At 37.0% G+C, this 17726-nt stretch overlaps 2 protein-coding genes across 24 annotated transcripts in view; one reads left to right on the top strand and one right to left on the bottom strand.

Annotated features, from left to right (window-relative positions):
* Positions 1 to 11576, top strand: part of PCM1 (pericentriolar material 1) — a 38196-nt gene extending 26620 nt beyond the window's left edge. For 12 of the 23 annotated variants that reach the window (XM_027897570.1, XM_027897571.1, XM_027897587.1 and 9 more), the window contains 16 exons: positions 334 to 390; positions 1572 to 1744; positions 1829 to 1957; positions 2423 to 2543; positions 2856 to 2993; positions 3250 to 3383; positions 4268 to 4402; positions 4931 to 5128; positions 5484 to 5543; positions 6486 to 6624; positions 7286 to 7434; positions 8344 to 8419; positions 9354 to 9604; positions 9784 to 9876; positions 9994 to 10117; positions 11246 to 11576. In XM_027897570.1, coding sequence (XP_027753371.1) covers positions 334 to 390; positions 1572 to 1744; positions 1829 to 1957; positions 2423 to 2543; positions 2856 to 2993; positions 3250 to 3383; positions 4268 to 4402; positions 4931 to 5128; positions 5484 to 5543; positions 6486 to 6624; positions 7286 to 7434; positions 8344 to 8419; positions 9354 to 9604; positions 9784 to 9876; positions 9994 to 10117; positions 11246 to 11271 — 2003 coding nt within the window. In that variant the 3' untranslated portion in view covers positions 11272 to 11576. The remainder of the gene's footprint in view (positions 1 to 333; positions 391 to 1571; positions 1745 to 1828; positions 1958 to 2422; positions 2544 to 2855; positions 2994 to 3249; positions 3384 to 4267; positions 4403 to 4930; positions 5129 to 5483; positions 5544 to 6485; positions 6625 to 7285; positions 7435 to 8343; positions 8420 to 9353; positions 9605 to 9783; positions 9877 to 9993; positions 10118 to 11245) is intronic. The other 11 variants (XM_027897591.1, XM_027897590.1, XM_027897593.1 and 8 more) reach the window with 5 other exon arrangements.
* A 2905-nt stretch (positions 11577 to 14481) lies between these two features.
* Positions 14482 to 17726, bottom strand: LOC114064488 (general transcription factor IIE subunit 1-like). The gene is made up of 4 exons (XM_027897597.1): positions 17210 to 17726; positions 16070 to 16271; positions 15277 to 15497; positions 14482 to 14873 (listed from the first exon to the last, which is right to left on the bottom strand). The coding sequence occupies exons 1-4, from the start codon at positions 17655 to 17657 to the stop codon at positions 14482 to 14484; spliced, it is 1263 nt and encodes a 420-aa protein (XP_027753398.1). The 5' UTR covers positions 17658 to 17726.

Below are 17726 nucleotides of genomic sequence, written 5' to 3'. Positions count from 1 at the left end.
TACATTTGTGCCATCTGCTTTTCTTATATCTAGATCATAAAAATACTTTCTTGTGTCTTTTTAGGTTCTGCCAGTACGTTTGTTTTGTTTGAAAGTCGTAGACATTTTAGTCATCATAGAACAATATCCAGCTTTGCCAGCATAGCTGTGTCCACACTAAGAGCTGTTTATTAGTATGTGTAATAGCTTTTGCTAGTCACGTTCTCACAATAAGCAGCTCTGATGTGGTTTGGATAACTAAGCAGTCTTCCTTCTGCTGTTTTGTATAGACCCTGTCTTTATTTCTGGTGCGCATTTTTGTGTTTATCACTGTCTATCCCCACTTTCCTACAGCGCATGCTAGGAGAATTCTGCAGCAGTCTAACAGAAATGCATGCATTGAAGTGCCAGGTAATGCATTCACTGCTTAGCTTCAACAATATCCTATTACTTTTATTTTCTTCTCTTTGCTTTGTTCCTATAACTCACTGTTTAGCAGATGTTCAAGATTAGTGCTATTACAGCACCTTCCCTTTAAACAAGACAAGAGAAGTTATGTGTAATTTGCATGAAATGCAGGGTTAGAAATTACTTTGAATTACGTTGTGGACAATGTGTTTACCACTTTCTTGATAGTCAGAATTACAAATAGAAAACACGCAGGTAGATAGTACAACAAAAAACTAATTTTAGTAGGCATTTTTAGTATGTTTAAAAGCTGCTATTACGTTTTATTAGTGGGGGAGGGAAGCAGTTTATGGTGACTTCTATCAAAGGTTTAAAATCTTGCCTTTGCTTAAAAATACTGGTAAACTATTTGCAGATAATCAGATTGCACAGTAATGTTTGCTGTGTTGATAATAACTTCATTAACTTGAATACTAACAAATACACATCTGTTAAACTAAGCTGAGTTTTCCAAATTTAACTTGGCTTCCATTCAGCACTTTCCAAAGTATGTATGTAATAATTTGATTGTTGTGATGCAAGGATAATCCTTACATTTTCATAGGAATGGGAGACATAGGAAACACATTGTATTCTGATAACTGTGTAATAGGGCCTAAGGGTAGGAGGTTTTATGTGAACTCAGGAGCGATACTAGACACATATGAGAATGTAGCATTTATGCTTGTGTGGGAAGGAGGGGTTTTCTTGAAATTGGTCTAGAGGTTTCTCAGTGCTGTGTCGCAATAGTGTGGACTACTTGTATAAACTTGAGACCTTTGGTTATCTTGTGTGAAATATCTTAAAACTCGATTTTCAGTGTTGAATACCTATTCTGAAAGAAACATGGTGTATGCAATATTCTCTTTTATAAAGAGTACTATCTAAAGGTACTGTTCAGAAGTGTAAAGAAAATTATTCCTATGAATGCCTTATATGTTGTATGTAAAAGGTTGCATAATTTCAGAATGTTTAAATATTTGCTCTTCAGGAAATGAGTAAGCATTACGAAACCAGCTATACAATGAAGTCTACAATGATTGAGATACAGTTTGTGTACCTATAACTTGCATACCTGATAGGCAGTTGTCTTTCAAATGGATGCCTGTCATGGACTTAACAAGTTCCTTTTTTTTTTTCTACAGAAACTGGTAGTGATCTTTCTATGTTTGAAGCTTTGCGAGACACAATTTATTCTGAAGTGGCAACTCTTATTTCACAAAATGAGTCTCGTCCCCACTTTCTTATTGAACTTTTCCATGAGCTTCAGCTGCTGAATACAGATTATCTGAGGCAAAGGGCTCTGTATGCTTTACAGGTATGCACAAAATTGTTGATCTTGTGTATGAATCAAACAAACCTTAGATCTTTTTTTACAGCATAGATTTATTACCTTTTCCAGGATATAGTAACCAGACATTTATCAGAGAACAATGAAAAAGGGAAGTGTGCAAAATCACTGAATTCTGCAACGTGGATGGCATCAAATTCTGAACTCACTCCCAGTGAAAGCCTTGCCTCTACAGATGATGTAAGTTTTCAGATTCAGAAGCTGGTTTACTGGCAGCTTTTCCTGTATTTCAGTTTACACGCATGCATGCTTGTCTACTGAAATATTCATACTAGCAGTTGAATTTTGCTGAAATTAGTATTGACTTTTCTAAAACAAAGAATTGCCAAAATCTTTTTCTGAGTAGGATCAGGGTAAGTACTTATCACAAGATTCTCCAAAATTTATTTTTTTTTTAAATTTAAGAAATCACTGATGCCTTCTTACAGTTTCTTACGAGTTTTATAGTTGAATTCTTTGAAACAGATGTGGTAGAACCACCTGATAGATATATATCCTGAAAGCAAGGTTCTTCTCTGGTCATACCACCTGGTTGACACATCTTAATACCAAAGCACGTGGCTGAAAAGAATTGCTGAGTTGTTGACACATCTGTGAGAGTATGGTGCATTCTTTCTTTGTATTCAGTTATTTGGCTTTTTTTAGGAAAATTTTGGCAAGAACTTTCCTACAGAAGCATGTCAAGATTGTGAACAAAATGATGCAGACAATGGGAGTACTATGTCTACATCTTCAAATTTTGAACCCTTTGCCACTGATGATCTTGGTAAGAATGATGGGATTTAGTGTTGTGTTACTCCTTCCCTCCCAAAATGCTTGCAGTTCTCTGTGCTTTCGTAGTACACTGTTATTTGATTTGTAGTGTGTAATCATATTTTCTAAAATAAAACATAGCTAAATTAGCCTCTTTTGAAACACTTTGATTTGATCGAAGTGTGTAATAAGATATTATAACTCAACTACAGTTATATGTAGATTTCAAAACTTGTAGCCTTGAATTAATTTTTATAATTGTTTACTTGTCTACCAATTGAAAACTTTTTATATAGATTAAAAGATGTTTTTATTCTAAATATAGGCAACACAGTGATTCACTTAGATAAAGCTTTGTCTTGGATGAGGGAATATGAGCGTATGAAAATTGAAGCTGAAAGTACCCTTGACTCTGAGGGCTGCTCTAGTAATTTTCAGGGTGCTTCTGCTGCTAAATTAGAAGGTATGCTCATATACACGTATTTTGCTTAAGTTTTAGAAAATTACTGTTCTGACTATGAAGAATCATTTAATTGGCTGAATTGCTTTCCTCTTTATTTATATTGAAAACCTAGCTAAGTTTCAAAGGATACTTGCCTACTTAAGGAAATATGATTTATTTTTTAAACAGGAAAATATGTTTTTGAAATTGATATTTCTTTAATAGTAATATTGAATGTCTTAACTGTGCCTTTTTTTTTTTTTTTAATTAAAACAAGGTCCAGGTACCAGTGAATGTCAGCCTGTGCCACAGTCAAGTGAAGTTTCTGCTGTTCCGTGTCCTCGTATAGATACTCAGCAGCTTGACCGGCAGATTAAAGCAATTATGAAAGAGGTCATTCCTTTTCTGAAGGTAAGAACTCTTTGTAATATAGTGTGAATTGGAAGAATAGGAAAAGGATCTGCATAGCTGCACGGAAGAATGTAATTTCGAATTGCTCACTTGCATCTTAGAAACAGCTATCAATAAGTATGTGTTTAAAGTTGCAGACCTTGCTGAGGATGAAGTAAAAACTAAATCCTCCCACAGCAAGGTTTTGTGGAGCTTATAACAGGAGAAAGAAATGGTGAGGTTTCTAAATTTCACAGTCCTGGTGGACTTGACAACGGAAAGAAGGGTTTGCTTGCTTTGGAGCTGACCAAATTAAATAGGAATGTTTGAGAATGTACTTCTGAAATATTTGCTGCCTTTCCACAGAGAGAACTAAGATAACTGATTAAGGCTGTTACATTTAATGTAACAATATATTTTTGAAGAATAGCTCTGAGTTGTTGATGTTTAGCATTATTTTCTCATGTTTACAAATATTTTTCAAGTTGTTGAGAGCTTGTTAACTTCTGTGAATACAGAGCACAAATGTACTTCTTTAATGAGGGAGAAATAGTCACAGTTCCTTCTTTGCAAGGTGAAGAGCAGAGAAGATTGAGTTGTAAGATGCTTAAGTCATCTCCCTGTTCCCTTTTATAGCAGGCACAGTATATAAGCTTAGGTTTGTGTCATAAGGTTCTTGGTTGATAGTAGGTTTAAAAAATGAATGTTGCCATGACAGAGTGTCATGACCAGTCCATCAGTCATTAGTGAAGTATGGTGTTTGCAAGATGGATTAGGACCTGTTTGTGGAGTGCTGTTCCTTCACTGGGCAGGTGACTTTTTCATATATTAGTGTCAGTATTTGAGTTGATGGCTAACTTTTCTTTTGAAGTGGTAACTAAGCTCATTCTGTGATGCTTATTTAGGAACACATGGATGAAGTATGTTCTTCTCAATTACTGACATCAGTAAGACGTATGGTCTTGACTCTTACACAACAAAATGATGAAAGTAAAGAATTTGTGAAGTTCTTCCATAAGCAGCTTGGCAGTATACTTCAGGTTAGTAGTTTTTCAGTGCTGTTTTGCAACTCTTCCAAGTTGGCTAATGAGCAACAGATGAACCAGCTTCCCTGAAGTTGTATTTTACAACTTCAGTAGCATAGCTGCATTTCTCCTTCACCTATGGTACAGTGGTGAACTGTTATCTTCTTTCCTAAAATGTAAGATTTACCATGCACAGAGCTTCTTTTTCATCACTGCCAGGTAATGAGAGGTGTATCTCTGGCCTGTGGCTGTCTTCGGGGAGAGCTCTGGTGATGCTCTTCATGAATATTTTGTGTAAATTCCTGAAAATCAGTAGTCTGCTCCTTTTTCTACAAGCATGCAGTTTAAAACATGAGCTTACTAAACCCAGTGTTATGTGACTTGAGATTCCACTTAAAATCTGTTTAAGACACTAAAACATTTGAAAATAATACAAGCTATGATATACATAACCAATTTTGAATTACCAGGAATATGAAAAATACTTAGTCTTTGAAGTTTGAAAGCCTGTTTCAAAAACTGAAGAATTATTTCTTTTCACAGGATTCACTGGCGAAATTTGCTGGTAGAAAATTAAAAGATTGTGGGGAGGATCTTCTTGTGGAGATCTCTGAAGTGTTATTTAATGAATTAGCCTTTTTTAAACTTATGCAAGACTTGGACAACAACAGTATTTCTGTAAAGCAGAGATGTAAACGAAAAATAGAAACTACTGAAGCGATACAGTCTTATGCTAAAGAGGTTTGTTTTACTATATTTTTGAAATATGTAGCTTTTCTGAGATTGCTATGTATGTGTATTTCCTAAACTAGTTTGATTACCTTATTTCATACTTTGTATTTATTTATTTACTTACTTATTTTAATTATTAGTACTACCTAATCACAGTATTGCATGAACTGGTTTTCATCAGTAAGGACAAGTCCTGCGTTATAGATGAGGTCTATTACAGATAACTAATTGTATAGACTTGGTACATAATTCAGAGGAAGTATTTTAATGGTTATATGTGCACATAGGAAGGAGTAGACAAGTGTTGAAATACTATTAATATCTATTTCAGTTTAGAATTGAAGATAATTTGTGTTTCTTCTAGGCAAAAAAAGGTCTCCAGGTGGATGTTTGTTCATCTGCTGAAGATGTCGATGAGGACAAAGTATGTATATGGCTCTCAACTGTCTTTATTCTTCAGATAATTTCACAGATCACTTAGTCTTCCTGTTCTCTGTTATAGGAATCAAGTATTTGTAAGGATCCCATTTCCCAGTGTTTAGAAATGTATTCATCTCTTTCCTGTTATTTTCAGTGATTTACTTTATCAAACTAACAGAGAAACTTGCAGATTCCCTTCTTAAGGACAGCTTAAGTATATTTAGCAATTAACATTTTCTTTTTTGATGGAATAAGTTTTTTACTTTCCATCTTAGGAAGAAAGTAGATGTTCTGAGTTGGGACAATTGGTATCTGAGGTTTCAGAGCCCAAGTCTCCCTGTATTCTGCGTATTAAGCATTAGTGCTCAGAATTCCTCCCTTTTCTTTATAAGTTTGCTTTGAAAACCACTAATATCACTGTTTGGGGAGACAGGTTGTGCATGAAGTTTTGTATTTTTTGCTGGAATGTTCAGCTTTCTTCAGTCAAGGGAATGAAATAGGTAATGTACTAAACAGAATGTTGATTGCTTTCCTAAATGGGCATAGGTGTATGAACAGGCATGTGTGCTCATGGAATCGGTGCTTTCTCTTAGGGCTTAGAGCTTCTGTCACACTGGAAGTAAAAGGGGGAAGCTGTATATCACTTGTCATGGTTGCTTGCTGTGGAAGAGTCCTTTCAAGATTTGGAGCCAAACTCAGGTCTTTGTTCATGCAGGAGGAGCAGAATTTTCTCCCTCAGTGTATTTAGCAAACCATTCAGCAGGGAGACTGCTGAATAGCTATTGCTAAAGAAATAAGTTGCAGTTGGGAATATTTTACTTAAACAGATTTTTAGTCTGTAGATACTTTTTTATTTTTGAGAAATAAAGACTCCTTGATGCAGAAACCATAGTTTAGTCTTCAGATAAACGAACACGAAATTGCATAGTATTCCTTTTTTCCCTAGGACAAGGATGAGACTGAAATGGTTAAACAAGTACAGAACTCAGAAATGTGTGCTGGTAATGGAGTTCCTGAAAGCAATAGGTCTGATGCGTCTGATCAAGAGGAAGATGAGGAAAGTGAAAGTGGTCCAGTGGCAATAAGTAAGTCATGTTTCTACAGCTCATTATTCAGTGCTTCCACTGTAGTTTTGAGCAACCTAATTTTACAACAAGATTTGCATGAAGTACCGCCATGTAACCTTTTCTAGTCAGGCTTTTTTCAGTGGAAGCTTTGAAGTACTGTATTTACTAGTATCATATCAAGGGGTAAACATTCCAATTAGAGGAACTTTTGTTCTTTGTAATCAGTAGATCTGTAAAAATGCATTAGAATCAGTTTCATTGCTATGTATCTTGTCTAAGCTAAACTTAAATCTCAGCCTTTAACCTGAATGATGTGAAAGCTGCTGAAATTTTATGCAATTTTTCATTTAAATAATATGTGTTTTTTTAAATATGATTCTACTTAAGCTTACCTGTTTTTATTAATTTTTTTATCCTGTTTTTAATCTAATACCAACTACTCCTGGCTTGGATTCCCTTACCATTTACATTCTTTACATCTAACTTAGAATCACACCAACACAGTGGTGTTCATTCATAATATAGCTGATGTGAAGCATATGGATCTTTGAAAATTAGGTCATTACTGTATCTTAATTTTAAAGTATGTTTTGGAGCAAGGGTTATAACTGATCATTGCAGTAAATTCCCCAATGGGATTTGGCAATATGAAGATGGGTTTACTTTGATTTGCCTTTAGGTTTATCAAAAGCAGAAACCCAAGCTCTGACTAACTATGGTAGTGGAGAAGATGAGAATGAAGACGAAGAAATAGAATTTGAGGAAGGCCCTGTTGATGTGCAGACATCACTACAAGCCAGCAGTGAAACAACAACTGAAAATGAACAGGTATCATCAGAATTGTCAATGCAGAACAAACTAGTGCACAGCTTTTCAGTGCATATTCGTATGTAACTCAGTTTTTCTTGTTGCACTGTTTTCTTACTATAGAAAGTAGAAGAATGATACAAGAAATTGCTTGATACCAGTAGCTGCTACATACAAAATGTAGCATTCCTCACCTGAATTTATTATTGATATAGCTGATGCCAAAGTGGATGGATGGACACAGAGAAAATTAATGTTTACATCTGCTGTCAGAGAGAAAAAAGGTTAAACAGCAAATGAAAAGTTAAACTTTCAGAAAAGGATCATGTTTTAAACCTTTAACTGGTTCTTTCTCTGTTTGCTGACATTAAGTTCTAGTTGTGAGCCACTGATTCCTATATTCTAGAATGTCTTTGTCTTTCCTCTTTATCATGTGGTAATATTTACTAGAACAATGGTGAAATGTTATTTTTGTTTCAGTGTTAGTTTTCTTTCCAACATTTGGATGTGTGTGACGTGGTTTTGGAGACTTGTCATGTCTTTATATTTCAGTAAATAACATTGACTTCTGGATTGCTTGAAACTTTGGTTTACTCAGCAGGTATTAACATTAGACAAGGATATAACTGGAACATTTTTCTTTAAAGACTGAAACAATAGACCTTTTCTATGGAACCAAAGAGTTTACCTGGTAACTACTATAGTGAATAGAAAATGTTCAAATAATACATGTGTATCAGTGTTAATAGTTTTGTAAACTACTGTTGACCAGCTGATGAACAGGGAGTGAGACTTGCTGTCTTTATTTCAAACTAGTAAGAAGAAATCATGAAGCAGATGTACAGTGTGTTTCTAGTTAGTAAATTAGCCAATAAGCTACAAAGCTGATCAATAGAATTTGTTGTAACTCGTTTTTACCTTCCCCAATAGAATTCAAACCAAGAATTGAGTAAGGCAAAAAGCAGTGAGATTTTGTCATCAGAACAAGAATCTGTTAATGTTAAAGGTAAGCCCTATATGCAGTAACTGAGGGACTAACACTTCCATAAGAATTTGCATATTATGAGAATTATCTTGTCAGTTGCCTAGATATGTCTGTATTGATATTGACACAGCATATCTTTTAAAGAGGAAAGCTGGAATAATCTGAGGAAGGTAGACGTGGTTTTGATGCTTGATGTGAGCATGAATTTTAGTTGATTGTTGCAGCCCTTGACTCACAGAGTTAACTGTGTGTCAGTTAACTGTAGCAGAGTTAGTTACAGTATTTTGATGTTTAAGTTTATCTAGTATTTGCTTTCTCTGCTACTGCCCTTTCACTAGCAATTGAAATCACTTTGTGTTTTAAAGATGTGTTGTTTTCTGTGAGTAATGCTGTGTTGTAACTGATTAAGAACTGAGAAATCATTTTCTGTCAAAAGATGGAAGCCTGCCAGGTGGTTTACATGTTACTTTTGATGCAACTGTGTTACCACCACCTTTTCTGTGTTTTTCTGCTGCGAATACTGGGTTTGTTCTTGGCCTGTTTTTGTAGACGAAAAGCAATATTTGAGTAGTCCTGTGTGGTAGAGTGTTAAGAAATCTATTGTTCTGTATTACATCTCCTCATACCTAGAATGGATATTTTATAGTAGGTCATTTAGCTCTGGGAATTGTTTTTTCTCTCGGTTTTGTTTTGTTTTTTTTTTAAACTGTTTTGAGTCAAAAATCAAGTCATGTACTCTCATGTGATAATTGCTTATACTTAATTGTATGAGCATACAAATATAACTGATGTTTTATTTCAGTCAACTTTATGTTGTTCTGAGAGACTAATTCACTTTCATTGCTCATTTATGGCTTTGGATCATAATTTGTAAAAAAATAATAATCTAGCATTTTTGTACACTCATAATCTTGTGCTGTCTCTACCAAGATAAAATGTAATTTTGTGGTTTTAGGTGAACAAGATATGGCTACAATTGTGCCCCATTACCTCAATGTCGTGGAGAATACACCACCTTTAACAATCAGTACCCCAGAACCCTTTGTAACAGCCACTGTGAAAACAGAAGAATCAAGCTCACCTTTACCAGTAAATGAAACACAAACGCTAGATACCACATGTGCAGGAAACAAATCCGGTGCGAGTTCCGAAAGCTCCATGGCTGGCAGCCCTGACACGGAGTCCCCTGTGCTGGTGAACGAATATGTGCGTATATTTCAGTTAAGATACATCCAAGAGACATGAGAAACTTTTTTCTATTTCAGTGTTATTTCTATTTTGCAGTCTTGTTGGGCATTGGTTTTTTTGATGTGCTTCAATATTCAGAAAGTGAAAATAAAACAAAATAGCACTGTTCTCTTAAATACCACTATTTTTCTTAACAGGAAGCTGGTTCTGGAAATGTAAGTCAAAAATCTGATGAAGATGACTTTGTGAAAGTTGAAGACTTGCCCCTCAAACTTGCTGTATATTCAGAGGTATTTGGCTACTATTTGTGGGGTGTTGTTTAGGAGTGCAGACCCTAAATGTCTTTATTATCTAGACAGCACAAAGAATTATCCAGAAATCTGAGATTTTCTTTCTCTGTTATGAAGGCAGATTTAATGAAGAAAATGGAAACAGAGGCGCAAACCAACAGTTTGTCTGATGAACTACTGGGTGGAGGTGGAGCTCGAGATCAAGAATTAGTAGGAGATGCCCAAACTTTGAAAGAACCTGGTAAAGATTATTTTCTAAATCCTACACACAAATTGGGAATACACTCTGCAATGCTAGAATTTAAATATTATTGAAGTAAGCAGTTATTGCAGTGCCCAAAGAATATTGGTTTTTGTTATCATGCATTTGAAAATACTTTATTGATATGAAGGGATTTTGCCTTCCATGTCCCTTTTATATACTTCTGTTAGATTCTGTCGCTGATAGTCTTAAAAATTAACACACGTAAAGTGCATGACACAATGTAATGGTTTTGAAATCAAGTGGAGTAGTATTTTTGTTTCGTGTTACACAAGCTTGGGTTTAATTGTTATTATCTGATTTAATAATGCTCAATGTAATTTCCTGACAGACTGCTCAGTGTTTTTGTGATAGAAAAGAAACTTTTCAGAATAGTAAAATATCTCTTCCGGGAAAAGGAAATTATTTTTCATATGAAGCATAACATGAGGTAGAAAAAAGTTTCAGTGTGTATGATAGCAATAACAACTTGTCACTTTTATTAAACAGTATTTATGCAGCTACAAAAACTTAAAGGTAATGCAGGTCAGAGAGATTTTTATTTTTTTTTTATATGGTGTTGATATTGTGACAAAATTGCAGTATTAGAGACTTCTATTGTATTGTTAGACTTGTAATTCTCCAGTGGAGAATACAGTCAGGGTGTATATAAAGACATGAATTGGGTGTTTTCATAGTAGCAGTGTAGCTAGTTCTAATTCCTCAAATACATATTTTTTTAATGCATTTGCAGTCACAGCATTCCAGAACAAAGTTTGAAGAAAGGTGCACCTTTCCTTCCATTTCATTCACTGCCTACCAGCATTCTGCTTGTCACAGCTATGCCAGCATAAGTCCGTCATGCCCATTTGATGGGTATGCCTGCTGTGGGAGCAGTCTGGCTGGGAATGCCATGCCACACCAGATTTGTAGGCAGCACCAAGCTATTCGAATCTGTGTGTCTGGGGGTGGCTGTAGCTGTTCAAGTAATCCATGGCTCAAAATGCCTGTGAGGATGAAATATTTCATCAGGGTACTTGAAGGGGTCTAGGAGTTGAACTCTGGTCATGAGCTGTGTTTGATGCCTTGTAGCTATTAGAAAATGACGAATGTATTCTTACTTCACAGAAACTTCTGGAACTCTGAATGCATGAGAATAACCTGAAGATATCTGCATTTATAAACTCCGTGTACACAAATGAATACAGAAGATCACCACTAATTTCCCAGAAATCTGGAAGTGTATAAAAATGTAAAATTTTTGACACACTGCCTCTTAGGATAGGTATGTGAACTTCTGCCTGTGGCAGTTTAAACAGCTGGAACTGAATTCACCTCTATTCAGTTTTCCTGCACTGTTCTTTTTCTGTCTTATTTTTTTTATTTTTTATTGTGACTTGTTTAGTAATTTTAAAATTGTTCAAAATAGTAGTTTTAAATAAAGTTTGGACTTGTCTGTAAATTTTGTCTTTTGAAAAATTTTCCTTTTGCTTGCAAACCGGTATGCTGAGCTTGTTGCCGGAAGTTAAGTGTTGGCATGCTTGTAGCAGTTTGTTACTTCTCTTACAAGAAACCCTTCTAATTTTCCTGGGACAAGAGATTCTTGTCCCACTAAATGTGTCCATTTTCTGCAAATAGGAGGTGTACACACAGTACATACCTACATGTTGCCTTTATAGCCTGTTGTGTAGCTGGCTTGTAACAAAAAAGTTCCTGTTCATGGCCTGTGGAATTCCTTTGTATCAGCACATTTATCTGAGCCTAAAATACCTCAGGTTTGTAGTTAATTGCAGAAACCAGCTGTATTTTCCTGCATTTTTTGTTTTGCACTTCCAGTGTTTAAAGGAATAAGCCTGTCTGAAAATGCCAGTATCCTTTTGCAGTTAACAGTTAAAAGTGATGCAGTTGAAAGTCTGTAGAATCTGTTCCTAAAGTATTTGACTTTAATTGGAATTTCCTAAATTTCCTTACAAAGTTAATGTTTTAAAAAAACAGGAGTCTAATGGTAAAGGTGGAATTAGAATTGTAGAAAAGTAGACTGGGAAACTTTCTTAACTTTTTCAGACCAGAGTTGCTAATAACACTGAGTCAAAAACCACTGAGGTAAAAGTAGCTTATTCAGCAGATCTGCTGCATTGGAGACATCCTGTTTACCTTAAACACAAGGCTTTTCACAGTAGCTAATGACCATTACTGGTCATCTTTAATTCAGGATTGTGGTGTTTGTGAGGTTAGTGTGATAATATGGCTCTATACTGTGGATGACAGTCTAGTGACAGTGAAGCCTAAATATGCCTGGAGTCTAAATAAAATAAGAATGTAGTTCTTCTGTGATTTTGTTTTTTAGTTTGTTTGGAGTGCTTCTAGGAGTTATGAGTCAATTTTGAAGTGGCAGATCATGGTCACATGCCTCTGATGTCCAAAGGCAAAAGTTATTAGCAAAAGGTTTGAATACCGTTTAGTTACTGTACAGACTTTAAACTTGAGGACACGAAATATACTGTGGCAAAGGTAAACCTGTGAACGTGAAGCAGTCAAAGTTATTAATGACTATCTTAGCCCAAGAATCACTCAGTAAACCTAAAAGAGGATGTCTTTAAGAAGTAGAACAAGATTATGTGTGCAGGTTTGAAACAAGTTTAGTTTATATGGTGAATCATTAAATTCTAAGCTCAAGAAAGAGCATGAGCACACACCCTTCCTGAATTCTTGCCCTGGAAGGGTGGGAGTTTAAACTCAGCCAGTGACTAAGCACCAAGCAGCTGCTTGCTTACTTCCCCACCAGTGGGATCAGAGAGAGAACTGGAAGAGTGAAAGCAAAAAACTTCATAGGGTTGAAATAAAGACAATTTAGGAGCTAAAGCAAAAGCTGTGCATGCAAGCAAAGCAAAATGGCAGGTAGATGTTTGGCCGTCTCCAGTAGAGCAGGACCATCCTTCCAAATGTCACCCCTCCTTCTCAGAGATTTGTATGCTGAGCGTGATGCCATATGGGTCTCTGGAATATCCCTTTGGTCAGTGGCAGTCAGTTGTCCAAGCTGTGTCCCCTCCCACCTCCTTGTTCACCCCCAGCCTCCTTGGTGGAAAGGTGGGGTGAGGAGCAGAAAAGTCCTTGACTCTGTGTAATCCCCTCTCAGCAATAATGAAGATATCCCTGTGTTATCTACAGTGTTTCCAGCACAAATCCAAAACACAGCCCAACACCAGTTACTATGAAGAAAATTACCTCAACCAAAACTAATACAGTGTGTGCAGGAAAAATGCACTGAAATTGTATTTCTTTGGTCATAATTCCTCTCCACTGTTTCATCACAGAATGGTTGAGGTCAGCAGGGACTCTTGGAGGTCATCTTGTCCAGCTCCCCTCCTCTGGTAGGGCCACTCAGAGATGTTTGTCTAAGCAGCTTTTGAATATCTCCATGGGACGCTACAACCTCCCTGAGCAATCTGTGCCAGTGCTCAGTCAATGTTAAATTACAGTACAATGTTTCCTAATATTCAGAGGGAACCTCCTGTGGGGTTTTTTTGTGCTCTTCTAGTCTGCTTTCATTATCCCTTCCTCAAGTGGCAGAATTGTTGAATAGTTAAGCTCTCTCTTACATTCTAATGCCAGTCCTTCTGGCATACTACATATATAGCTCAATTCAAGTAGAATTTGTTTCTTGCTTAAAAAGAGCACAGCTTTCTCCCGTACTGATCTGGACCAAAGTGAATGTTACATCTTACTGTTCAATGCCCATTGCACAGTTCATCACTTGAGACAGTTCTGTAGAGCAATGAGTACAAAGAATTGTGATAATTATTTTTAGGATGAAAGTTTAAAAGGCCAGAGCTGGTTCTCATCTAATGCTAATGCAATTCACTAACAGCTCTTCCCTTGGAAGAAGATTGTTGTGTGGCATCTATCCCTTACTATCCCTTCTATAGTGAGCGACCTAGCAAAGCAGAGACTGGTAGAGAGCAAAACCAAATCATACTGGACTTGGACTCAACTTCACTATTGGAAATAACTGCTACTTCTGAGAGGAAGGTGGAATAATTGTTTTCTTACAATAGATTGCATCATTGCTTTTGAAATATTATTTTAATCGGATCCCAACGTGTCCTAAACCGATTCATGCTCCAAAACTAATTACATCACTTACGAAGTCTAAGCATTAAGACAACAGAAAACACATAGTAATTTTGGGTTGCTGTGGCTGCAATGCTAGTATTTTGAACTGTAGTTACCTACTACAAGATTACTATCTTGCAAAACAGCCAGGAGTTCAGACAAAACTTAACCCTTCAGTGGTAAACTTTAAAGAGCATGAGTTAGAAGCCTTCACCCATTCTATACAAGTGTGCATATTCACACAGTAGCATTTACTCAAAGACAGACTGAAACATTTCTTGTCCTACTTTTATATAAGCTTCTCTCTCTTCTTTTGTCATAAGAGACACAAGCTCTGGATTTTCACTGACTTCAGCATATGCATGTGGCTGTCCAGCTACCATTACAATGGGACCTAGAGTTTCCTGTTCCTCTTGTTCAGAGTTCCCTTCTGCTGCTTTCATTCCTGCTCCTCTTGAGCACTTGGCATCCTCTTCAAACTCGCTGCTATCACTGCCTGATTCATGTAGTTTGCTTTTGACAACAGGAGCCTGCTGTGTGCTAGATGATGACTTCAATTCATGAATCAGAAGAGTGTTCAGGATTTCATTATTGTTGACAGTTTCTTTAAGACTTTCTTCAATTTCTTTAGAAGCATTTACTCCTAATACACAATACTCAGTATTAGAGGGGTCAGTAGCTTACAGTTACCACAGACATCCTACATAGATGACTTTTTCTACCCTGAATCTTTTCTAGCCACACTAGAATTCTATTCAAAGTACAGACATTTCCAAGAGCTTCCCACTGTAAAGATTACCACTAATGTTACTACATGGCTAGAGCCAGAAGCTTCAGGACCTGTTACCTGATCTCCGGCTTTAGGAGTACTACCCCAATCAGTCTGAAGGCTAGTGTCTAGAAACTAATATCTGATAACCACCAGTGCAGAGTTGAAGCATTACTCTGTCTTCTAAACCAAGCTCCCTGCATTTTCAATAAGAAAGCTAAGCTATATTTAAATGCATTAAGGCTGATAAATTTATTTGCTAATGCTTAAAACTTACCACTGTTGTTGATGGCTATTGTTGCTCCTTCCACGGTGCTCTGTGACAACCAGATAGGTTGCTCTGTAGTTGTTTTTTCTCTTTTCTTTTCCTGCTTTGACTCTTGGACATCAATAACTACATTTTGGGTGTACGTAATGCTGAAAGAGGAACTTCTGTATGCCTGTTTTTCAGGGCAGCTGCAGGATTCCAGTGCACTTGAGCCCAACTTCTGATCAAAGCTAAATGGAGTGTCACATTTTGGACAGGTAAAATTCAGGGAAGAACACCCTCAGTTCCCATTAAAAAAAAAAACAAAACAAAAACCAAAACCAAAAAACCCCACCCAAACCAACAAACAACAACCTCAAACAAACGAAAGGAACCCCAAAAACGTTTTGTCAACAGACTAACAACTGCTCTGTATTAAAACAATTTCATTCCCTGTTACCTCATCTCAGAGGCAAGTGGTTCTGAACCATTGATTTTTGCAAGGTCTTTTCAATAGTGCATCTCTATGAAGCACCCTGATAGATGTTACTTTCTCACAGAAAGGGCTATAAGCACTAGCCAAAGGACAAATCTGGAAAATAAATTACTAAAAATAAAAAAGGTAGCAAAAATAAAATTAAAAGTGCATAGCAATAATCTAGAATGCCTTAGATATTACAGACTTTTTCGTTAAACAGCAGACTGTACAGAACAGAGCAGAATGGAGTACAAAGTAGGCTGCAAGTTGAGTATTTCAAAGATTTTACAACTGGAAAGTTGTTGGGGGGGTTTGCAGTGATCAGAAGTTCTAGAGGCTTTATACCTTTCTGATAATTCTGGTATTTCTGTTGGCTGAGGCTCCAGCAGGTCATATGGCAGAACAATATCTTCAGTCTCACGCAGCAGTGCAAAGACAGGTTCCATCTGCTCATTGAACTTTGCCAACAAGGTTTGAGCATCACGCTTCAGGAACACTGAGGCATCTTCCTCCACTTCAGTGTTGCAGTAAGTGCAGTGGAAAGTCTCTGCAACATTTTGCAAATTGGAAATTCTCATGTTCACAGGATGCAAAAAGATCAGCAGTACTTTGCTAAGCAGTCCACAGCCTGGACAGTTACCAAAACATTGCAGCTTATTCATTTGTTCACATTAACTAGGGAAACTCAGTTTTACAGGCAAACTTGAGACAAACTGGTATTCACACATTTGCTATGCAAGAGGAAGTGTCTCAGGAGAGAAAGTCATATGAAGTTCATTCTCCCTGACTCTGACGTCCTTTGCAGATACCATGTCCCAAATGTCAGCACAGTAGCTGCACTTAATGTATTGCACTATGATGCCATTTTAACTCATTTTGAAAGACTACTCTCTGTTTAGTTATTTTCATTTTAGAGAAGAAAAACCTACAAGCTCTGACACCATTTCTATTGTGGATGTGTCATGTTGACCCGGGAGGAGCCTGAACTTCCCAACCCAGGAGTGACAGAACTCCTACTGCAAGACACTTATTACAGTAGGTGACTGCAAACAGTCTTATTATCCATCTTGTCCAACTCTTCCATCAGAATTACTGAACACACAACTGGATTAACTAACACACACCAGGGTAAAGCCAGTACTGTGTTCTCATTCCTGTATGAGGAAGTGGGACTCACAAGACTTGGATGACTAATCTTAAGCAAGGTTTAGAGTCCTATTAAAAGCAAAACTGAGGCCTGAAATCTGATTCCCAACCCCAGCTCATATATTCAAGATTACTCTTCCTTTTACTTGACCTGTTCTACAGAGACAGCATTCTCGTGACCTGACCTCCCAGCTTCTTGTGTCCCAGACCCTTGTCCACCAGCAAACAAGAAGCACATCCTAACAAACATGCTTCTATTGCAAAGTTTGCCTAGGAGACAATTTTCTGCTATCAGTTACTCTTTAAGCTAACAGCAAATAAACAATGTAAGTAACATACCTGTAAATGCATCAAAGATTTGATTGACTTCAAGGTCTGTGTAAGTGCTAGAGCAAGATGGACATATAAAAGAGGATCTGGTAGTTGAATTCCGCTCATCTGCTTCTATTTTCCGGCGCACATGATCCAGTTTGTATTTTACCACATCCACCAGCACCTTGTAATTGATGTAATAGTAATTGTGCCTTGTGCTCTTCCCACCAGGCCCTGTTTCAACTCTCATACGCATTTTCACCAGCTTGTCTGCCCTGAGCGTGTTGAGGACAGTCCGCAGCTGTTTACGTTCATACTTGAGCAGCTGTAGCAAGTCATCCTCTTTCACACAGGAGTAGTGGATCAGTATATCGAGGGCCAGGGCGTACTCTACACCGTAGAAACCACGCACTATATACTTGGCCAGACGCTGTAGGGCTACCGGGACCTCTGTGATAACGTTTTGCTCCTCCATCGGGAACTGAACCACCGTCAGAATGAGAAGTGCTGTATAACAAATGGAAGGGAGGGGAGCTGCAGTGAA

The sequence above is a fragment of the Empidonax traillii genome, unplaced genomic scaffold (assembly GCF_003031625.1).
Source record: "Empidonax traillii isolate 1590-97213 ecotype Southwest subspecies unplaced genomic scaffold, ASM303162v1 scaffold550:size796879, whole genome shotgun sequence".
Lineage (NCBI taxonomy): Eukaryota > Metazoa > Chordata > Aves > Passeriformes > Tyrannidae > Empidonax > Empidonax traillii.
This window is presented reverse-complemented; position numbering and strand designations above follow the sequence as displayed.

Bases quoted from the DNA above. Each gene is read 5' to 3' on its own strand.
- LOC114064488 (XM_027897597.1), bottom strand. From the start codon at position 17,657: ATGGAGGAGCAAAACGTTATCACAGAGGTCCCGGTAGCCCTACAGCGT. The intron at 16,272-17,209 runs GTATGTTACTTA...AAAATGTTGCAG, and splicing joins AATCTTTGATGCATTTACAG to AGACTTTCCACTGCACTTAC. The intron at 15,498-16,069 runs GTATAAAGCCTC...CACTCCATTTAG, and splicing joins ATACCAGAATTATCAGAAAG to CTTTGATCAGAAGTTGGGCT.